The sequence below is a fragment of the Trachinotus anak genome, unplaced genomic scaffold, assembly GCF_046630095.1.
Source record: "Trachinotus anak isolate AG129_WGS33_773 ecotype Australia unplaced genomic scaffold, CSIRO_AGI_Tana_v1 ptg000032l, whole genome shotgun sequence".
NCBI lineage: Eukaryota > Metazoa > Chordata > Actinopteri > Carangiformes > Carangidae > Trachinotus > Trachinotus anak.
Window position 1 is genome coordinate 3,930,144 of NW_027273883.1, and position 23,093 is coordinate 3,953,236.

At 40.9% G+C, this 23,093-nt stretch overlaps 2 protein-coding genes across 3 annotated transcripts; both read left to right on the plus strand.

Moving 5' to 3' along the window:
• The first annotated feature begins 391 nt into the window (after nucleotides 1-391).
• tap1 (transporter 1, ATP-binding cassette, sub-family B (MDR/TAP)) lies at nucleotides 392-9,256 on the plus strand. The gene is made up of 13 exons (XM_071469103.1): nucleotides 392-544; nucleotides 969-1,301; nucleotides 2,493-2,721; nucleotides 3,212-3,326; nucleotides 3,933-4,063; nucleotides 4,190-4,395; nucleotides 4,611-4,808; nucleotides 5,157-5,285; nucleotides 5,369-5,563; nucleotides 5,677-5,850; nucleotides 6,940-7,099; nucleotides 7,772-7,908; nucleotides 7,996-9,256. Exons 2-13 carry the CDS (start codon nucleotides 981-983, stop codon nucleotides 8,224-8,226), a joined length of 2,226 nt encoding a protein of 741 aa, XP_071325204.1. The 5' UTR covers nucleotides 392-544; nucleotides 969-980; the 3' UTR covers nucleotides 8,227-9,256.
• Nucleotides 9,257-10,566: 1,310 nt separating this feature from the next.
• Nucleotides 10,567-20,469, plus strand: brd2b (bromodomain containing 2b). 2 transcript variants are annotated; one of them, XM_071469100.1, is made up of 12 exons: nucleotides 10,567-10,724; nucleotides 13,234-13,522; nucleotides 13,799-13,936; nucleotides 15,151-15,295; nucleotides 15,541-15,704; nucleotides 15,852-16,364; nucleotides 16,602-16,730; nucleotides 16,875-17,120; nucleotides 17,240-17,493; nucleotides 17,672-17,988; nucleotides 19,679-19,807; nucleotides 19,967-20,469. In XM_071469100.1, the coding sequence occupies exons 1-12, from the start codon at nucleotides 10,693-10,695 to the stop codon at nucleotides 20,095-20,097; spliced, it is 2,487 nt and encodes an 828-aa protein (XP_071325201.1). In that variant the 5' UTR covers nucleotides 10,567-10,692; the 3' UTR covers nucleotides 20,098-20,469. The 2 variants fall into 2 exon arrangements, with proteins under 2 accessions (XP_071325201.1, XP_071325203.1); XM_071469102.1 differs by having other exon boundaries at nucleotides 19,682-19,807; nucleotides 19,967-20,241.
• Nucleotides 20,470-23,093: the final 2,624 nt, after the last annotated feature.

Here is a 23,093-nt window from a genome sequence, read left to right on the forward strand (position 1 = left end):
AGGAGTTAATAAATCTTAGGAAGAGGAGATTGCATAATAATATATACTGTTATATAGAACACTGTTTGCAGCAATGCAAACACACTATTTATTTCATTATTGATTGATTTATTATTGATAAAGACGTGATAAAGCTCCTCGCCACATGGTGTCGCTGCTGGACTGTTCACATCCTGTATGCAGATCATATTAAAGTTGAACTGTGCTACATTTAAGATACATTATTATTATTATTATTATTATTATTATTATTATTATTTTAAATAAGTAGGACATGGTAATTAAATACCACATGTTACTCCTTACAACTCATTCCCTGCTGTTCTTCGGTCATCATGGTGGCAAACATCCATAAAAGGGACTTTCCGTGGTTAAAAAAACAAAAACCCCACAGTACTTTCGGTTTCAGTCTCAGCCGTCTGTGCCCGGAGGTCTGAGCAGCTCCCGGTGCAGTGTTGGTCGCAAACCGGCTGTTTTTACTCTGTTGGGATCAAGTGAAGCTGCTCAGGCTCTTTGTGACGAGCGCGTCCCGTCGGAAGGAAACGTAAGTTAAACTGTGGTGATGAAACGAGGCGAGCTGACGTTGCTGTGTTGGCTGTAAATTAACTCAGGTCGTGAGTTTTTAATAATACGTGTGGCGATGTTGTCGTTGTGAGTGTAAGGCTGAGCCTGAGTGTGTGTCTGTGGAAGGACGACTGTCGGACCGTTTCAGAGAAATCAGCAGAGGAGCTGAAAACGAAAGTAATGCTGAAAACCATCTGCAGTTCACAGACAGCCGCGTCTCAACACCGTCAAATTATTGGCCTAGTTTATTATATTATATTTTAATACAGGAAGAATATTTAGCTGTATTATTCTACATGTATCTCTCCATAGGTAATACCATGTTAGATTCACCGCCAAAACCTGACTTTGCGTGTTGATTTGAATACAGTGCCACTGACTCTGCCTTTCACTTGTGTTTGCAGGACTTGTGCATTATGCAGAAAATGAGCTACTTCTCCCCCCTGCTGTTTGTGTGCTTGGATGTGTGTGTGCTGCAGGCCGTGGGCCTGGCCCAGCTCTCACCTCTGCTCTTCTCCCAGCCCTTCCTCACCCTGTGGGGAGGGGGGGTGGTACGGGCCTGCCTCCTTGCCTTCCTCATCTTCACCTACCCTGGAAGCATGCCATGGATGAGTAGCTTTGAGGGGCTCCAGAGCTTAGGGGTCCTTTGCTTCCACTTCCCAGTTTACACCACTCTTCTGTGGGTGCTGGGGCAGCCAACCGTGGAGGAACTGTGGGGGTGGCACTCATGGGGACGGGTGAGTGGCTGTGTTTTTCTGTTTTTTATGTAAATGTGTTTGAAACTATGATCTGCCACAGGATTGATCACATTGATACAGTAGTATACAGTAGTACTTTTCTTAACCCATTTTTCGATATGCTAGTACGTGACTGGGGGTGACAGATCCAGAACAAGGCCCATGATGCTTCGTGGGTCTGAAACCATCTTGTGTTTTCATATAGCGAAAAAGTCTGAGATGCTTCACTTCAGCTTACTCACACCTCAGCTGCTGACAAGTTTTACACCCAGATATTATCGTTTCCAAAATCCAAACCAGGAAGAGAAATGATAAACAAACATGGACGTGCTGAAAGTGATGATGTGGAATTGGTGGAAAGTAACAAAACAGTACATTTTTATGTTACTTTATAATTTTACTGAACTACAATTCAGAGGGAAATATTGTACTTTTCACTCCACTACTTTTATCTGACAACTATTTAAAGCTAGTGAACAAGTAAACTAGTAACTTACACATCAAATTCAAATAACAAAGCAAGACTTTACATACAAAACCTGTGATGAGATTATAAAATACAGTCCACTGTTAGTACCCAACTGTAAAGTAGTTAAAATTACTCCACTTCCTTCAGATTGTTCAAACAAAGATATTGCAGTTTAACACTTTTACTTTAGGGCATTTCTTTTTTTACTTAAGAAAACAATCTGAGTACTTACTACACCACTGTTATCAGCCACCCTGCTGTTCCTAACTTGACCCAGCGACCTTTTGTTCACTGGTTGGCCACATCTACCTGTAGGCCTGGTTAAAAGAATCATGACTGATGCCCATTAAGTGTTATTTTATGATTTCTTAGTCTGGTCAGCTGTCAAAACCCCTGAAGTATTCAGTCAGATGTGACATAAAAAAAGAGAATCTAATGTTTGCAGTGGACAAAAGTATTGTAAAAATAAGATTTTATAGCCAGTCAGAGAAGAGCAAATTACCTATTATGGTTAAGATTTTATTGCTACTGAGCCTGGAACAGGAACAAAACTGAAACCAAAACCAAACCAGTCTGAAGAGCATGAGAAATCCCCCACATGTTCATCTCTGTGGATTTTAATGCATTTCCTCCTAACATTTGTCATCTGAAGCAGTAGGTGACTTATGTATTTTTATTTTTTGGGGGGGATTTGTGTATTAAACCTGTTATTTGTTTTGCAGGTGTTGCAGGGTTATGTTGTGACAGTAGTGGCCTGGCTCTACTGGAGCAGATACGTGTCATCTTTTTTGCTCTCTTGGGGTCGATACATCTCATCTTTGTTCACAAAGACGCCCTCTGAGAAGCCCAAAGAGGACACCGGTGCCTCTCTGAAGAGACTGATGGGATACATGCAGCCCTACTTCTGGCGCTTTGTTGCTGTGCTCTCTCTCGTTGTCCTCTCTTCTTATGGTAAGTGAGACAACATCTTGATTTAAATGATGTGTATTTGTTTATTTATAAGTAGTGTTATCATGCAACAATGAAGTTCTGGACAGTTGCATCCTGGTATTGCTGTGTTGTTTGCGTCTTCACTCAGAGTGGGTAGTATTGATGAAAAGTAAGAGTAACGAGGTTGGAATTACAGTAAGTAAAGCTTATCCAAAGTTAACAACACCTGTTGTCTTTCAAGTCAGAGGATTCTTTAGCTTGGAAAACTTAACATATTTTGCATGTGGCACTTTCCATTTAACTTAATAACACAATAACCAGTAGCGTAAGTTATAATAATAAATGTCAATAAAATTAAATCATACAGGTTGGAAAATAGGGATGTGCAAAAGTCTAAATGGTTGCTTCAGCTGTAGACTATGCTGACTCTAGGTCAGTCTAACAGCAATGAGATTGACAGTCGTTCCTTATCAAAGATCAATATCGTGATGATGTGATCTCCTGCTCTCAGGTGAGATGGCTATTCCTCAGTACACTGGTCGCGTTGCTGACTGGATCATGAATGAAGAAGCACCTGATGCATTCACAGAGGCCATCACAGTCATGACACTAATGACCATTGCCAGGTAATATAACCTTTGTAACAAAGAAATTCAAGCATTACCAGTTCTCAGTTAGTAAAATATCAGAATTTGAATTGGATAAATTACAGTATCTCAAATCTTTATCTCCTCTCTTTTCATTGAAGAGCAAATTTTCAGGTGGTTATTTAGCTAAATAGCAAATACATAATCTATCGATCTAATCTATCTGGCAGAACTTTAATTTTAGTTTTTAAGATGCGGTTTCAATGAGGGTATAATATACTAGATTCAGATTCATTTCATTTTCAGTCAAATCATTATCATCTCATTATCTCCAACTTAAGTGGTTCAGTTTGTAGTTTTAAAACCCCAAAGTATTTGAGCTGTGGGATCTTTTGTTAGATTTTATGTGCTCTCTCCTCACAGATTTTAAATTTATACAGATAATAACTCATAAAAAATCACCCAACTCTGGGTTCAGAGAAGGAATTTAGATAATAATTTCTTTCATCATATTTCTCTTCAATGCTAGACTAAACTCTTTCTGAAAACATTTTCCACCTGAGCAGAAATGATAGTGTAATAATATCCTTGACTGATTTCTCTGTGTACTTTCCACTGTAATGTGTCCTCTGTTGTATGTTTCAGTGCTGTGCTTGAGTTTGTGTGTGACCTCATGTACAACGTCACCATGAGCCGCATACACACCTCAGTGCAGGGAGTCGTCTTCCAGGCTGTGCTGAAACAGGAGATCGCTTTCTTTGATGCTACTCCGACAGGTAGCTTCTGTGCATGTGACTGTGCCAACGCAACATTTGACACAATTTGTGTGGATTAAGAAAATACAGATTTCTAAACCAGAAGTGTGGTGCCATGTTTAATGTAATGCACAACTCTGATCTCAGGTGAACTGGTGTCACGCATTACCACGGATACCAACGATATGAGCGAGGCGCTGAGCGAGAAACTGAGTCTTGTGATGTGGTACACGGCACGTTTTGGCTTCCTCTTGTTCTTCATGGTGAGCCAGTCATGGAAGATGACTCTGCTCACTTGCATGGGACTGCCCATCATCTGGGTCATACCCGAACTCACTGGACACTTCCACCAGGTAAAGATGAGTTCCCCCAGATTTCCCATATTCTTCAAGGAAAAAAAAAAAACCTCCTTGAATCACTTGATCCTGAAAAACAAAACAAAACTCATTATCATCACAAAAAAATACCCTGAGCATAAAAATGACCAGTTTCATCAGTCAACAAATCACAGAAGATTTTTCTCCTAAGTGAATTTTGCTTATTTTTTTTACTTGTATCCACGTTTCAGACTATTGCTGCAAAGGTTCAGGAGTCACTGGCTAAGGCCAACCAGGTAGCCACAGAGACCTTCTCCTGCATGAAGACAGTGCGGAGTTTTGCCAACGAGGACGGTGAGACAGAGAGGTACAGACAGCGGCTGGACGACACTTACGCCCTCAATAAGAAGGAAGCAGCAGCCTATGCAGCGTCTACCTGGGCCAACAGCGTGAGTTGAATACTGACCTGTGTTATAAAGTATTCGCAATTCTTTCTTAGCTTGTTTTTATCTGAGTGGGACAGTGGGAGTTAAACTAGTGAATAATTGCATGAAATGTCTGCAATGTCACTTAGAGGTTGCTGTCTGCATATTTTAAAGAACTGAAACTTTCCATTTAGATCTTTCCTTTATATTTCTAGTAAAATACACTAATAACCTCTATTATTTGGGACATCTGCCATGACCAGTGATTTTGAAATGCAGCTGGTCCACATGCTCATTGAAGTGGAATAATTTGAGTTTCTTTCCAATCCACTTCCTTTAATGTGAATAAAAGCTATTTTTATGTTCCCTCAGATGACCACTTTGGCCCTGAAGGTGGGAATTCTGTACTACGGAGGGACCCTTGTGACCAGGGGGGCGGTTAGCAGTGGAGACCTGGTGTCTTTCGTCCTCTATGAGCTACAGTTTGCATCTGCAGTTGAGGTGAGCCGCCGGCCAAGAAGCAGCTGGTTGTTTAGTTCAAAGTGCCCAGTTTTGCTTGACTTTCACTGCTGCTTCTCTTCCAGGCTGTCATGCGTTATTACCCAGAGGTGAAGAAGGCAATTGGTGCCTCTGAAAAGATCTTTGAGTATTTGGATCGGAAACCTCAAGTACCGCCAGATGGCACTTTGGCCCCTGAAAGTCTTAAGGGACACATTCAGTTCAAAAATGTTAGGTTTTCTTATTCTGGCAGCACAGATAAAAACAATCTTGTGCTTAAGGTATGTATCTATGTATTTGTGTTTATCTTCTGTGCATTTATTATGTTTATAATTCAAATTGTTTTAATCACATATGACTCTCTACCAATTTAAGATATTCCTTCTTCCAACAGGATGTGTCTCTGGAGGTAAAACCAGGCCAAATCACTGCCCTTGTGGGGCTTAACAGATCAGGGAAGTCCACCTGTGTCAAGCTGCTGGAGAGGTTTTACCAGCCCCAAGCAGGGGAGATCCTACTGGATGGGAAACCGCTGAAGAACTACACAGACCAGTACCTGCATGACAAGGTGGGTGTTTAACAGTTGCAACATGCAATTGATATGAATGACACATGCATGCTGATTACATATTGTGATTGCATATCACAATATGTATTTGCATTAAACTTTGGCTGACACTGACATAAGATAAGATAAGATCGCCGTTAGTAGTCCCACAGTTACAGCAGCAAAGTGGCAGTGCAGAGAACAGGAAAACTGCAAGAAACTGCAGTAACAAATATAAAGGAAAGATAAATAATAACAATATAACAATATACAAAATATATAGCTACAAAAGATGGCATGTGTTTGGCTTAACGTAAACACAATAATAGGAAGCTTAAAGGAACCCTGTGGAGTTTTTGTCCACAAGTAAGTAACTAGGTAAGTGACTTTCTATGAGTGGGGCCATGTTTTTTGTTTGCATTATGCACAAGGACACATGAGGGAAACATGATACACATTTCTGGTGCCGCTTGTTGTCTATAGAAGACGACCAGGAAACCCAGTTATGTGCCCACAAAGGGAGCGAAGACCATTCACATGTGTTTTGGCCACTAGGGGGCAGAATGATTTAATAATGAAAAGTCTCAAAACACAGGCCACTTACAGCTGTTAAGCTGTTGTCTAAAGGCAGTTGAGTGAAATGTGAAAGTTCTGCACTCCTCAGCCTCAGCTGATCAAGTTAAGACTGCAAGGAGCTTTCTAGCCTTTCGGGACTTTTCCTTTGGGATGTTGAGGATGGTTTGCAGAATTCTACCATCCAACCCTTTTTAATTTCTGTACTCTTTATTTGAAAAAACAGATATAAAAAGACACAGTAAACCACGACCTGTGTAGGTGAGATACTGACACCCTAAAGAGTTTAAGTCATTATACCACAAAAACTGACTAAAATTCAAGATTGGAAATATGTAAGTGAATTGTGCAGCTGAGACCAGAACATGAAAATGAAATAAAATTAGCCCAGAGCTGTTCAATGATGATGATTTAAGGAAGGTGAATTGCAGTTTATTGAAATTTTCTGCTCAGTTTCCCCCATTGTAAACCATTTTAGAGTCAGCTGTGACAGTTACTCCGCCACTGATGTTTCCTCTTCAATCTGTTTGTGTATAGATTGCTGTGGTGAGCCAGGATTGTGTGCTGTTTGCTCGCTCCGTCCGGGAGAACATCAAGTACGGCTGCAAGGATGCCTCCGATGAGGACATGTACAGGGCTGCCAAGCTCGCTAGTGCTCATGAGTTCATCTTGGAACTGCCAAATAAATATGACACAGGTTTGTTCCACAAATTCTAGCACCTAGAAGAGTCAATCCTGGAGTGGAGTTATCCACGGGGGTTATTTTCACTTTCTGGAAGAATATTTTGTTCTAATATATAGATGTTAAGAAAACTGTAATGTATGTAATGATAGCACATTCTCTCTGGCTGTCTGACCAGGGTATCTGCAGGTCTATAAAAGTCTAAAAAGTGTGGAATTTTGTTTGCTCAAAAATACCTTAGAAGATATTAAAGTCTTAAATTTAATTTATAAAGGTCTGAAATAGTTTATGTTGCCTGGCATAGAGTAATATTAGTTATAAAATGTTTTTGTGGAGGATTGCAGGCTGCCAGCCGACATTACACACTTAAAAACTACAAGTGGGATGTTTGTGATAGTGGTTTGTGTTTACAGGAGGTTTAGGTCTCCACTAACACAGGCAAAGCAAGCACTGTCCTTACTGCTAGCTACAGTAACGAGGACACTCATGGTATCATAATGGGCAAGTTTTTGCAAAAACCTAATGAATTGAAATGCGTTAATGATTTTGAACTGGTTTATACATCCATCAGTTTTCTCTTGAAACCGACAGCACTTTGGCCTTGTGGTCTTGCCTAGTGTAAAAGACACTGACTATTCCCAGAGGATGTACATAAACACAGTAACAGTACATCCTTCTGTTGTGTAGATGCTGGAGAAAAGGGAGGCCAGGTGTCTGGAGGCCAGAGGCAGCGCATTGCAATCGCTAGAGCTTTAATCAGGCGTCCCAAAATCCTGATACTGGACAACGCCACCAGTGACTTGGACACAGAGAATGAATACCAGGTAGGAAATTATTTAGTTTCACAGATTTTTGCTCATTATTTTACTACTCTTGTACATGTAACACCATATCATGATTGTACTTAACAGGTCCACCAAGCTTTGTTGAACCAATCCAACAACTGCTCCGTGCTGTTGATATCCAACAAGATGGGTGTTGTAGAGAAGGCCAATCATATAATTGTCCTCAACGAAGGGATGGTAAAGGAGCAGGGCAGTCACGATGAGCTGCTGAAGAAACAAAGCCTTTATGCTGAACTGGTGAAAAAGCAGAATATGAGCTTTCATCGTAAAGAAGAGGAGACGAATGATACACAGTGATTCGTCGTGGTAGCGGGTTGCCCTCGAGTCAGAGAAATCAAGATACAGGGTTGCTGATTAAAAGTCTGGACTTAAAGGGTCAAAACTCCAGCTACACTTGTACTAGAATGAACAATTTTATTGTGATGAAATACAAGTATTGATAGAGTTTTGACCCCTTAAGGCTATTTCCCTTCTCTAGGCACCTTAGAAGTAGGTGATGTTGTACCATATCCCTACTTCAATATTCCAGGCTGTAAAATAGTGACTGGAAAAAACAAACTACCCTTTAATCAGCAGCCCAGAGTTGGTCTTCTGACCCCCAACCACTCCAGGAAGAATGGGCCCACTTGGACAGGACAACTTGGATCCTCAATCTCAGTACATTTAAATGTATATTGTGATATGGAAATACTGTGTATCGCAATATAATACATAACTATCAAGAATTCAATCACAATTCTGTTTCTGCCTAATCTAGTTACTAAATACACAATTCAAAAATCACAGAAAGTCAATATTTCCACAAAGCAGTCCAGCTCATCGATTTGCATCAGTCCCCTCATTGGTCTGATGCTATCAGGGATACAGTATGAAAGGTGGAGCTACCATTGTGTGAATGGTATGACAAAATCTTAGGAGGGGGACAAATTCAAATTGTCCCATGGACTACAACAGCTACTATAGAAGGTTGCCCAAGGATTGACATGAGTACAGGAGGAACTAAGGATTGGATAACCAATGCTGCAATTAGTGGACGACCTTCTATACGTACTGTGAGGAAGATGATGATGATGATCATGCCCTGTATTGCTTCATGTTGCAAATGTAGATGTAGAAGAGATAAATCAGCTATACTTTAGATATTTAATATTTAAGGTTGAGTATTTCTAAATGTCATGGCTGAATATATTTTTCACATTTGTCAAATGTTTTGTCTTTGCCATTACTTTCCCCTGTGTTGATCATGCTTTTCTAATGTAAATAACTTAACCTAATTGTGCTTTTTTCTTCCCAAAAGATACAACAATAAAACCTTTGAAAGAAATAATTAGTCAATTAACTTTTCTTGTCTACCACTTTTCAGCTTTACAAGAGCAAAGATTTTCTTTATAGCTGCTCTGTTATTGTTTTGTTTTATGGAAAAATATATTTTTGCACACAGTTTGTTGCAGATGATCTAGAGGGTCACTTCTTTCTATTTTTATTAATAAGAAATATGGGGCATTGTCACATCACTTTTTAATTTTGCTTTGATATAAACTGACATTCCACTAGTTTCAGGTCAGTTGTAAAATTTCTTCTGTAACTCTGAGAAAATAACCCTGAAGTTCTTGGGCTTCAGACTTAACACTTATTTAACATAAAGCCCCATTTACAAATTGGAAGTTTTGGCTTTGAAAGATGAAGGCATATACCAGGCAGAGGTGGTGGCCACACTTAGTTATACTAGTTAAATTCTTTCAAAGGGTCTTTCTTGAAAGCAAATCCCAAGCATTAATCACTGACTTTCAGAAGACGAATGATTCCAGTTCAAGCTTTCAAGCAAAGTGTTTCGCTTTAATTACACAGTTTCATAATTTCAGCACCTGTAATCAGGTTAATGATGGTGTATGTGCTGAAAAAACTCAGATATCAATTAACATATGATAAAAAGCATGTTCAGCCCTTGCTGGATTGAGCCCCTAGGGGACCCTGAGATAATACTAACCACTATATAGCAGTTTCATTATTTCCAGAAACTTCACTAGCACCAGCTTCTTTAATGTGGATATTTTCTAGTTTTCATCTCATAGGTTCCTGTGATAATAACTACAAAATTCTAGAGGTTTTTGACTGTTGGTCTGACCAGAGTAATATGAATTTGTTAACTTGACGGAATGATTTTCTGACTTTTCAGACAATCTTTTAATTGATTTTAAAGAAAACACTTATTGATACTGAAAGTTACTGTCTGTGCCTGAGACTTCCAGCCTTGTTGTCAGCCTTCCACTAGCCATAATAAAAGTCACCTATAGGAAATCCTATGTTCGCCTGTTTTATAAGGCAGACAAGTCCTGCATCAGCAACCCAGATACCGCAGATACAGAAGCACATCAAAGCACCGTTCCCTGCAGACGGAAGAGCACTCGTCTGTAGGAGCGAAGCCCCGATGTGAAAACTGCAGCCGGTGAACGCAGCGCGACGCCCGCTGCCATTGTTTTCCAAGAAAACATGACCGAGGACAAGATGTACCGGTGGGGGCGTGGGGGGGAGGGGGGCGCATGCGCTGCTTGACAGACGTCCGCTTTCAGCCAATCAGAAAGCAGCATCGGCGCAAACGTAACAGGAAATACGCCAAACTGCCACGTGGTGGGTTTATATAGGGTCAAACGGAAGCGAAGAGGCGCCATTTCATTGCGGAGGTGCTCGGTGGTGTTTCGGTGGAAGTGCAGCGTCAACAAGGGTGGAAAAATCGGACCGTACTAACAGTCCGCCTTCAGCCCGATGGAAGCGGCCGTCAACCCGCCTCACGACAGGTAATGCCCGCTGTATTTTCGATCAAACCGATCGGAAGATGTGATTGGCTTTGCAGCGCCCATGACGGTGGACTAACGTTAAATGTCATCCTGCTACGCTACTGTTACCGTTAGCCTCCCGAGGAGAGCTAGCTTGTCAGAAGACGCACTGATTTTTTTTGCTAGCCTTTACAGCAGCAACATCTCAGCGTGACTTTGCTGAACGACTGCCTATAATTGTTGTTTCGTTTGCAGACTCGTTTCGTTTCAGCTTTTAGTTTCACAAGCGAACCGGCACCGAGACAAGCAAATGACAGTTGCAGCCCCAACGGCTGGGGCAGCCGGTTGCTCCCCGCCGGCTCTCCGTCATTCATTGCTCAGACACTGGGCTAACGCTAATCTCGCAGCTCATGTGACTATAACATTAGGTAACCGGTAGTAAATACCGTGTCCACTTTGCTTCTACACACTTAATTTTAAATGCACAAATGGGGGATGTCCTCAGATACAGCTTTGTCAGTCATTGTTGTCCGGTGATGCGAGTTAGCACTCGGTTAGCAAACTGTCTGTTAGCTGTGGCATAACGACAGGAATTCACCGATCGGTTAATGTTTTGAGTCCTTCCGTAACGCAGCTCGTAAAGGCTTCGTGGTTTTGCTTTTTTTTTTTAAATTTTTTTGGGGGGCAGAAAGTCTCCGTCCGTGTGTGGGTCCTGCCGTGGTGAGGCAGTGTTTACAAACAGCGAAGGCGGGGCGTCCGAACCACGCGTCCTCAGCTGTCGGGCACCAGACGCGGGGGTCTGGTTTCTCTTTCCCCGCTTGGATGAAATGATAAGGACGGGTTGTAAGATCTGCCGGATCAGCACTGGTGCATTTAAGTGGAAGAAGTTGATGCAATGCACATTTAAAAACAACAACAAACAAAGCCAAACATGGCGCCGTGCGAGTGTTTCCTCATAATGAATCACTAGGTCAGGGAATAAAGAAACTCAGTAAGATTCTTATGCTTCCCAAGTATCTTGGTTACGCTCATGATTTGTCGTTATGTCTTGCATTTTGACAAAAGATATTGGATTTTGTTGGACATAATGTCATCATTCTATAGAAGACAGCATAACCTACACAGTGTATTTAACAGACCTTACATTTGATTGATTTATATCTAAGGCATTTCAAATGAAAAGTTACAAAACATTTTAACTCACTTCAAATTATAATTTCAGTTAATTTAAAAGTATGTTACTTGAAAAATAATTCATGAAGCTAAAATATGAAGTGACTGGAAGTTTATATTGCAATGTGTTCACCACAAAATGGCTCATGTTTTTCTCAGCACGAATGCTGTTGATCCATTCTTTGTGTTGCATGGTTTCTGATTGATGTAGAAAATCAGCTCATAGGCTTTGCCACAGATTGTGTGTCAGTGGAGCAGGTGTGTGTCCTGAACTGTGGGGTGAGATTTAACTTCTTCTAAATCTGGTTCATGTGCTCTGCTTAGAGGGACTTTCTTTGACGACATGGACTGAGAGACCTCTGTTGCATAGAACATGCTCCATGTAGTCTTATTTCACCAGATCCAAGATTGTGGGACTTGTAGAGCATTTTCAGATCTGCATATTCTTCCTTTTGTCACCTGCAACTGTGAGACCACAGCTCCTCAGTCAAGGACATGGGTGGTAGTATTCAAACCAGCAAGTATTCAGCTCAGAAAAGTGCCAGACTGACATTATTTGACTCTTTTATTATTATTATTTTTTTTTTGAGCAAATCTTAAAAAGTATTTATATTTTGTGTCATGTGTGGATTGACTAATTGTTGTAGCTTTATCATGAGAATGTGACATTCAATTTAACTTCCAGTTATTGGTATGGAATTAGTGCGACATCTAAGCCTATTTTCCCCATGATTCCTAATATATTTATGAGCCACAGTTTTGAAAATAAAGCTGTTTCCTGTATTCCTGTGAGCTAAATGTGATAATATACCCTGTTTATTTAGTTTTAGGGGTCTTATCACCCAGCCTTACTATAAGTTAATGTTTGTTTTTTAGATGGTGAGGACCAATGCGATGGCTGTTCCCATGACTGTGCTAAAAGTAGCAGTCTGTTGATAGAGGCCTAGTTTCCTAGAAGATGTTCAGCTGACAAGGAGGCAGAGCCAAGGTTTCCACTGGTCGTATGGGTTGCGTGAATGAAGCTTGTGTGGGCTGCACCTTTTGACATCAGCAGATTTTCCATGAGTGCATGCCTTGGTTCTAGTGAATGGCAGATCAGTGAATCAATGGTTTGCATCAATAAGGGTTGAAAAAGTCACGAAGCACAGAGAAGTTAAATTGACCTTTTCCTTCACTAATGTGGTTTTTCTGTGTGTGTGCGTGGACGTTGAGTGGACATTGTGTGTCTTTTGTATTCCCACACATACATGGGTTTACTGTTCTTTTTTTTTTTTTTTTTTTTAATTAATATTTTATCATAATATCCCCTGTGTTTATCTTTTTCCATCCTCTGTTCTTTCTGTGTCCCTCACTTCAGCTCCTTGGTTGGGTTGTCTAGTGGCGGGATGGACCAACACACCAGCTCGAGCAAACGCATTCGCAAGCCCTCCCTGCTTTACGAGGACTTTGAGAGCCCCTCTCTGCCACACACAATGCCCCAAGGCCCCCCTGCCCCACCACAGCCCCCAATCAAGGATCCCAGCCGGCCAGGCCGCATGACCAACCAGCTGCAGTACCTCCAGAAGACCCTGATGAAGTCTCTGTGGAGGCATCACTTTGCCTGGCCTTTCCATGAGCCTGTGGATGCCTACAGGCTCAACCTACCGGTGGGTTAAGTGCTTGAGCTTTAACAAAGACACTTTCACTTTCTACTTTCACTTTTATGTTGTTGAGTTGTATACATGTTTCTGCAACTCATGGTGGTGACTTGGCTGAGAGTTCTTTTAGCATGTTGTTTTTTTTTAACATTTTGGGACCATGTTGAAAAGAATCCGTCACACTTTAACATGTTGTCCTTTTGGATTGGTGTGTTTTTTTTTTTTTTTTTTTTAATCCATGAGTAAAAAAATAAAAAAAAAACTTTGGGTCTCATTCTTTTTCAGGATTACCATAAAATTATCAAACAACCCATGGACATGGGGACCATAAAAAAGCGCCTGGAGAACAACTTCTACCGCAGTGCAAGTGAATGCATACAGGACTTCAACACAATGTTCACCAACTGCTACATTTACAACAAGGTAAGTGAAAAGCTAAAAAAAAAAACGATGTTTATCCTTCCTGGCTTTGTCTTCTTTTTAGTTTCTCCCTTACTCTTTCCAATAAAATGCGACTACATCGTGATTTGATTTGATATCAGATTGACCTTTAGCTGCGGCAGGGATAACTCTGGGTTATATAAAGCTCAAGGCATTTGGGGCAGTGCAGGAAACAGCTATGTTTACCTTGAAAATATGTGCTGGAGGTTTGATTTTCTCTCTACAGTACGTGTCTGCAGCTTTCCACTGACCCAGTTTATGGGAGAAAAACGAACGTGTAGATTTGCTCCAACTTGGAACTGACTTAACAAAACCTTTAGTCTTTGTTGACGATCCAGGCCCAGGTACGGATTCAGGAATTGAGAATCTCATTGTGAAATAGGGCAATTTTTTAACTCTTTCTCTATTTCCCATGACAAAAGCTTCATCTGAAACTTTTCAAACAGAAACTTGGCTGGGAGGCTCTTCCATACCATGTGATAACAGAACAAGTGCTGACCTGCATGAGTTGTACCTCCTGTTGTACCTGTATGTGCCTCAGAATTACATGTGAGGCAAGAGGGGAGAATTAAAATGTCAAATGAATGAGGAAACAAGTGATTACAGAGTCCAACTGTTGAGAAAATTGTGCTGCCCCTGGAGATGTAGTGTAGATCAATTTGATAATGGATTCTATAATCTGATAATGGATCTACACAGTCAACTGCTCTCAGGAGGTAAACTGCACACGAGCGATGTTTGCCGTTTTCTCAAAACAAATGAGGGTAATTGCATGATGAGTCTAAATCAAGTGTCTTGGCCAACAGTATCTAAGTGATAGGTGCTGAAATCATGTAAAAGTTCAGTGTTACCGACAGAAGAGCATTTTCATCATCCGTCTTTGTGATACATTCCATTTATAAATGTATGTTTATAAAAAGAGGTAGTGTTGAACCTCCAGCACATGTTTTAAGCATTGGTGAATTTGTATCCAGCAAATATTTGGTATTGTTACTTCATGAAAACTGTAATGATAATGTATTGTCTTTTTCATCATTTTATGAATGAGAATTACAGCACTAATAAACCAAGTAATCTGAGCTACGATAATCGATGTATTGGAATTATTGAAATGGAACAAAGAGAAACAGTTTATTTAACAGCTGGGAGTTCTTTGTGTTGTAGTAATTGTGTTTCTTTATTGTTTTCTTGGTTAGCCGACAGATGACATTGTACTGATGGCCCAGTCCCTAGAGAAGATCTTTCTCCAGAAGGTGGCCCAGATGCCGCAGGAGGAAGTTGAGCTTCCTCCTCCAGCTCCTCGAAGCAAAAACAGCAGGGGAAGAGGTCGCAAATCTAACTGTGAGTTAGTGATAAAGTCTGACAGAATTCTAATGAAGTAGTTTATAGAGTTGTTGTCCCAGTTTACCACTGGAAGTATTCAGATGTATTCTGGAGTTTTCTACTACGAATACGCATTTTCAGTCTAATGAATTCCATTTGAATGTCTCCAGTGACAGTAGGCTCCAGACTATTCAGTGTTTTGTCACCCGTCAATCTGTAGCCGAGTTTTTAAAATCTCCTCTTGACTTTACTGTATCTCTCAGCATCGAGGGCTCAGCAGGTGCCAGCAGTGTCGCAGTCGGCCTACTCCCCTTCTTCCTCGGACACAGGGGAGTCCATGCTAGCCAACTCTCCCCAGACTGTGCTGACCAAAAGCCTGCCTCCGGCCAACATCATGGGCCTGCCCCCTACACAGCCCACAACCAAGGTACACTGATACAATAAAACAATGACAAACTACAGTAGTTCTTATGCAAAGTGATTTTAGAATAAAATTGGAAGCAGTATTGATTGGAATGAAGCCACATGATTGTGATCTGAGTGATTCCTCCAACCACTTTATTTCTCTCTGTAGAAGAAAGGTGTGAAACGAAAGGCGGACACCACCACCCCGTCCACCATGGGCTTGACTGTGGGCATGTCAGGTGTGGGCATGTCTGCAGCAACACACATGGTAGGTTTAGGAAAAGGAGGACATGGGGGCCAAGTCCACGACACATCCATGCACTCCATCTCTTCCATGGGTGGCATGAGCTTAGATACTCAACCTGGGATGGGCTTGGTCAGGAGCGCCGGAGGTCCTGTCCTTCTCCAGCCAATGATGGCCAACGCTGGACGCAGGGTCGGCAGCGGACGCCCCATCAAGCCCCCCAAGAAGGACTTGCCGGATTCTGTCCAGCCTCAGCCCTCGAAGAAGGGCAAACTCAGCCCACAGCTGAGGTACTGCAGCGGGCTGCTGAAAGACATGTTATCAAAGAAACATGCTGCGTACGCCTGGCCTTTCTACACACCTGTGGATGCAGCCGCACTGGGACTTCATGACTATCATGATATCATCAAGTGTCCCATGGACCTCAGCACCATCAAGGTGACGTCTCATGTACTTTTAACTCTGGAAAGAGTAACAGACAAAGAATATTGCTCCCACTGTGCTACTAATTGCATGAAAATGAAAATGTTCTGTCATATTTCATAATGGTGGATTGTAAAATTAAACATGCTGACAAATAAACATGCAAGTGTTAGGGCTGATGATCTTAAATTTACTATGATAAAAAAGGGGAAAAACTATGCACTAAAATTGTCCTTTCCCTTTTATCATCAGAGGAAGATGGACTGTCGTGAATACAGGGATGCTCAGCAGTTTGCCAGTGATGTCAGACTCATGTTCTCCAACTGCTACAAGTACAACCCACCTGACCATGATGTTGTGGGCATGGCACGGAAGCTGCAGGTGAGCGTAACTGTCTAATTCTACTTTTCAGACACTCAGTGAATGAAAATGCAACAAATGAATGCAGACTGTGAGGAAAGGCTTTTAAATGTTTATTATAATTTAATTTCCTGCTCTTTGATTTGAACTTTTCTTGTGCCCCAGGACGTGTTTGAATTCCGTTTTGCCAAAATGCCAGACGAACCACATATGGACCATACGAATCTGTCAATGAGTGGTCACCCAACATCGTCTTCGTCCTCTTCTTCGTCCTCCTCATCCTCCTCTTCCTCTACCTCTGAGAGTGAGCCCTCCAGTGAGAGTGAAGAGAGCGAGAGCAGCCCCACCTCAGACAGTGAGGAAGAGCGAGCGCATCGCTTGGCTGAGTTACAGGACCAGGTTTGCACACAAGTAAGACCTCCAGTACTATTTATTTATCCAACGGACTTATTTCCAACGTATTTTGTGTGGAAACAAAAATGGTTTGCACACTGATTTATTTAGATATTCTTCATTAAATTTTCTCACAGCTGCGAGCCATGCACGAGCAGCTGGCTGCCCTCTCTCAAGGCCCCATTGTCAAGCCCAAGAAGAAGAAAGAGAAAAAGGACAAAAAGGAGAAGAAGAAAAAGAAGAAGCTGGAGAAGAGAAGCCGAGGCGTCAGGAGCAGAGCTGGCTCTGAGGAATGGAAGATGCCCAGCAAGATTCTGAAGAGCAAATCTGCCAGAGCAGGTGGCTCCCAGCCCAAGAAAGGCCAGGGGAAGAAGAGTAACAAGAACAGCAAGTTAGTAGTAAAATAATTACACACCTTACCAGCTACATATAACTTTATCTCATCTTCACATTGATTTGGAAATTTGAAAAAAAAACAAAACAAAAAAAAACACACATAATGATGTATCTCTATCTCTGAATGTCAAGCAGCTTTGTCCTGATGTTATCTGCTCCTCTCACTTCTTCAGGACCACAAAGAAGCCCTTCTACCCTCCAGTGGCACCGTCCATGCTGCCGCACTACGACTCAGAGGAAGAGGAGGAGATCGTGCCCATGTCGTATGACGAGAAGCGCCAGCTGAGCCTCGACATCAACAAGTTACCGGGGGAGAAGCTGGGTCGTGTGGTCCACATCATCCAGTCCAGGGAGCCCTCACTGAGGGACACCAACCCAGAGGAGATCGAGATCGACTTTGAAACGCTCAAGCCATCGACACTGAAAGAGCTGGAGCGCTACGTCATGACCTGTCTGAGGAAGAAACCTCGTAAGCCGTACACTGAGCAAGGTAAATGAAACGTAGAGAAGAAAAAAAAAAAAAAAAGTTTCCCACCCTGAAGCATCTCAAAGCAGTTGAGCTTTGTAAAGCATAGCAGTTAGCCACGTATTTTATTTTTAATTTGTTTTTTTAATATTTCAAATGAGATTCAGTAATGGTTTGCACATGACTTTTGCAGTTGGCCTATTTAAGGTAGGGTTGATTAAAACAGAGCCGAGAAGCAGTTTACTTATTTTTGTCTATTTAGATTTTATTCGTGAGTGTTAATTTTCAAGTATTGTTGTTGAGCTAGCCAGTTAAACAACAATAAAACAAGCAGCATGTAAAATTATAAGCAGGCCACAAATGAAGCAGCATTACAAGGCAATCATGCAGTGACTGTATGACTGAGGGTCTGGCTGCTTTTTAATCAAGGTCCAAGATTATATGCAAAGGAGCAGTTTTACTCTTTGATATCAGAATTGAGTTTTACTCCCCGACTGGACTGCTAAAGAAATAAAAGCGTCACCACAGTGTTACACCAAATTGACAGGCATGTAATGTCGTTTTCTCATCCAGTTAACGCACTTGACTTTGGTGCTGCAGCCACATCTTTTATTCATCTCTCCTGCCTCTGTGGCTCAGTGAATGAAGGGCTAGTTTTCCTCCTGAGTAAACGCTGCTGGATAAGCTCTTCAAGACCACTACAGCAATGTGGAAAGTTTGAATTATGAATCTGCTAAGTTAATATGCACTGTGTTGCAACACAGTGCATGATGCATAAAGCATTTAATCCAGTGGTTCTTAATCTGGGGAGTGGGGTGTGGGGTGCAGGGTGCAGACAGCCACTGCAGAGATGGACGGGGATGACCGGAGGAAAAATGTGGAGTGAAACTAGGTTGAATATGATTTATGTAGGGGCCCTTTTTATGACTTGCTTCAAACCATTTTTTTCTGCTTCTGTGGGTGGGGGGTATGACATGAAGTTTGAGAACCACTGATTTAAACGATGACATGTCAGCTTCCCACAGTAATGAAAAGAGTAGCTACACCTGGACTAAAGTATTTTACCTCATTAAAAAGAGCCCAATCTGCTACTCAGTGTTTCAGAAGGAAGATGCAACTTGTACTTCAGCTCTGTTCTGGTCTCAGCTAAAAGGAACTGATGTGGAGAGTGTAGCGCTGATGTGACAAATCTATACACAGAAAACTAACCTGCAGCTCTTCTGATAAATCAGCACTTTTCAAATCATCATTTTTCATCTGTTGCTTTTCTGTGTCTTATGTGACAGTAAACTGAATATCTCTGCCTTTAGGACCGTTACTCGACAAAACAAAAGCAAATAAGCATTATTCCCATAATATTGTACTATTCCTTTATAGTCCTGAGGGTCATCCAGGCATCAACAATACCACTGGCATGAGCATGATCCCATTTGTATGTCATCATCAGTAAATTACAATGGGCATCTCATGTTTTTGGAGTGTTTTGTAGACCAAATGTTTTTTTTCCCCATTATTGTTGAATTTGTTGCACACTCACACACACTACATCCATGCAGCTTGGGGAAAAAACCCAGTGCTCCCAGACCACTCCACTCCCTAACACTCTCTAAACAGTAATTGCAGCTCATTCACACCAATACACTAAAACATAGATCATTGCATTGCCACGTGGATGCCAGGTGCATTACGGCCTTGTTATCTTTTTCACTTGCAGCAGCAAAGAAAGGCAGTGTTGGCAAGTCCAAAGAGGAGCTGACTCTGGAGAAGCGTAGGGAGCTGGAGAGGAGGCTGCAAGACGTCAGTGGACAACTCAATTCTGTCAAGAAACCTGCGAAACCTAAAGGTGAGCTCATACATCCTGTCGGTCTGCACACGTCTCCTTGCACCTTTGATGTTACAGAAAATGTTTTTCATGGTGCATTAATAGCCCCTTTCTTTTCTTATCTCGACCTGGTGCTGCTGTAGAAATCTAATTTACTCTAACCCACTCTTCTCTCCTCAGTGGAGAAGCCCAGTGCTGTAGAGACTCATGCCCAGCCCTCACGCCTCAGCGGCAGCAGCTCCAGCTCTGACTCATCTTCCTCGTCCTCCTCATCCTCATCCTCAGACACCAGCGATTCAGACTCGGGTTGAGATCCTTAGCAACTGGCTAAGAGTGAAAACACTAATAACTCAGGGACTTGGGCTGGCCCAGGATGCAACACACCCTGAAACAGTTGTTGGCTGAGATATTAGACACCATGGCTAAAAAAAACAAAACAAAAAAAAAAAAAAACACTTTCACGTGGACTCGTAAAATGTTGTGAATGTGGGACTGAGGGCTGTGAAACAAAGTCTCTGTGGATAAATGTAAAACCCAAACACTAAATGCCTTGGTTTCACCCCCCTCCCCTTTGTAAATACTTGTACAAATTTATGTTTCTTTTATAAAGAAGAATTTTATGGTGATCCCCAAAGAGGGAAGCGGAGTAATAAAAAAAAAACCAAAAAAAAACAACAAAAAAACAGGATGTGGAAAGATGGGCCTTACTCCAAATCTGCTTTGGCTGGCCTTACGCTGTGTCCTCTGTGGTGAGGGAATGGAAGAGTCTTTATTTATTTGTTTTCCTCACCCACATTTCCTCAGATGTTACTGGAATTTCAACCAGCAACCTTTTGGTCACAAGCCTTGCTTTTCCGACATCTGGACTTCTGCCACGCTTAATTTTAGACCAACGCCTAGATTCAGCCTTAATTATCTGGATTGTTAATAACAGATTAAATGGAAAAAAATACACTATTGTTAAGGAGCTCTGAGATTTTTTCTCATGTTCACAGGTCTAAGAGCTTTTGAGCAGTAAATAAAAGCAAACCTATGTTCTTCTGCCATGTTCAGGTCAAAATTTGAAGTTGGTTACAACTTGAGTTTGAATTCTGGATAATGTCTGATATGTTTACATACATAGTTCTCCTCAGTTTGACATTGAGCTTCGTGCTGCAGCCTGTTTTACAGCCTGTGGTTCTCGTTTCTTTGGAAACATGGTGGATTTATAGTACAGTATAGAAATGGCTAAATGTACTGTAATTACAAAGTTTGCAATTACTTAACATATTCATTTTTGTGTTGGTTTTATGGCTGCACTCTTCCCTCAAAAGCCCACCTAGCCATTTTAAGACTGATCAGTCTTATGAACATGACGCTAATTGAAGTACTGTCTGTCTTCAGTATTTTGAAATCGGTTCTTACAGTTCAGCTTTGATATTGTTCTTACTCAACATTTCTCCTCATCATATCAAACAGTAACTTAAGTGTGCATCAGTTTCTGACTGCTGAATGTTATCAGATTACAGTGCAGGTTTCTCATTCCCACATTAATCTCCTTAACTTGTGAAGTATTGCATTACTGTGTCTTGAAGACATCTGTAGCACTTGAAAACTCAGTGAAGGTTTCATAAAAGAAATCTTTCGGCTGCTCGGCACTTACTGGAACAAAGAGTTGACTGAATAAGCTGAAGATGATTAACGCTACATGTTTCCTACAGAGAGACAGGAAAGTACTCATAGTCCATGCATAATAGTTAAAGCTGTTGTTGAATGTTCAGTGAAAGAAGATATGCTTGTATATATTTAAACTGTGTTTGCTCTTGCACAAATTTGTAATTCTGCTGTTCGTTTTTTTTTTTTTTTTTTTTTTAGTTACCTTGTTTCCTTTTTTATATGCAATTATTTCTCATTCCAGTTAACTGTCATAGTTGTTTCCTGAAGAGCGTTCACATTAGCATTGCTGCCCCTGGTCCAGCAGGTTGCTGCCTCTCAGAAACAAACCTTTCATTTGACAACTGTGTTTATTAAACTATTCTCTTCTGTAGAAAGACTCTGGCTTTTGTTTTGCTGTCTGGGATCGGTGGGAGTTTGATATTTTTGACTTCATATTTTAAGATGTGCTATGCAGTGCTGCACTTAAGTAGTTATTGATCAACAGACAGTTGACACAGTTTTGATAATCATCTAATGATTAGTCCATTCATTGATTAATAGGTCAAAAAAAGCAACTATTTGACAATTGAATAAGCAAAAATAATGTTTTAGCTTCTGAAATATAAGGATTTGATGTGTTTCTGTATCAGTCAGTCAATCTTTAGATTTTGGAGTGCAGGCCAAAAAAAAAAAAAAAAAGATATTTGAAGATGTCTCCTTGGTCTGTGAACAATTATAAAGAGTAGCATTCAATGTATTGTGAACAATAGACAAAACGATTAATCAGTTAATCAAATAATAAATAAAAAAATTAGATAACCTGATATTTGTCTAGTTAATTTATTCATACAGCAGATTCAAAAAATGTAAGGCCACGTTTGTTGAAAATAATTTAATAACAGTGGAAATGTTGAATTGTTAGTTGTAGCGGTCATGTAAAACCAGAAATACAAAAATACATCCCCTGCTTCTAGCTTATCAAGTGCTGTACACTGCTGCTCACTGCGATGTGAATATTTTATAAGTAATGTGAAGGCATTACTTCTTGCCTGTGATTTCCTTAAAAGTTTACTGACGACATGATTAATCAAAAAAGAAAATAAAGTGACACCACAAGAATTGACAAGAGTAAGGAACACAAATTATTCCTAAGTTTTGTGTTTTTCTTCTTTACTTGAACATTGCTATAAAATAAATATCTAAAATCATAGCTAAAAAAACTAATTAATAACTGTAAACATGCTATTTTCAGTAAAAGGCATCCAAAGTACAAAACTTGTTTTAAGACATCTGTATGTTGTGATCACCACCTTTGTCCAGTAGGCGGCAGCAGTAAGTCATGTTAAAATCTGAGTTTACACCTCCTGTCAGTGTTTTCAAGGTGGAAACCTTGTTATTATTAAGTTACAAGTCTCGATTGCTTCCTGTTTTAAGGAATATGAATCAGAATATGAATCCAATAGTGATGTTTTGGACGGACAAGCCGCAGCAGTGAAACCTGCCCAGCTTGATGTTTGTGGTACTTGAAATGCAACGTTGCAAGGAATCAGTTCCCAGTACTGCTTCTTATTTGTGTTGCAAAATGCAGTCAAGGTAAGTTTTTCTGTCTGGCTCTTGATTCTAAAAGGTCGCTATTTTCCTCCATTTAACCATTTTGCCACCCAGCTACATT

Coding starts and splice junctions, on each gene's coding strand:
- tap1 (XM_071469103.1), top strand. CDS start 981: ATGCAGAAAATGAGCTACTTCTCCCCCCTGCTGTTTGTGTGCTTGGAT. Junction 2,722..3,211: donor CGTTGTCCTCTCTTCTTATG/GTAAGTGAGACA, acceptor TCCTGCTCTCAG/GTGAGATGGCTATTCCTCAG. Junction 7,100..7,771: donor GCCAAATAAATATGACACAG/GTTTGTTCCACA, acceptor TCTGTTGTGTAG/ATGCTGGAGAAAAGGGAGGC.
- brd2b (XM_071469100.1), top strand. CDS start 10,693: ATGGAAGCGGCCGTCAACCCGCCTCACGACAG. Junction 17,121..17,239: donor AGGACCAGGTTTGCACACAA/GTAAGACCTCCA, acceptor ATTTTCTCACAG/CTGCGAGCCATGCACGAGCA. Junction 17,989..19,678: donor TAAGCCGTACACTGAGCAAG/GTAAATGAAACG, acceptor TTTCACTTGCAG/CAGCAAAGAAAGGCAGTGTT.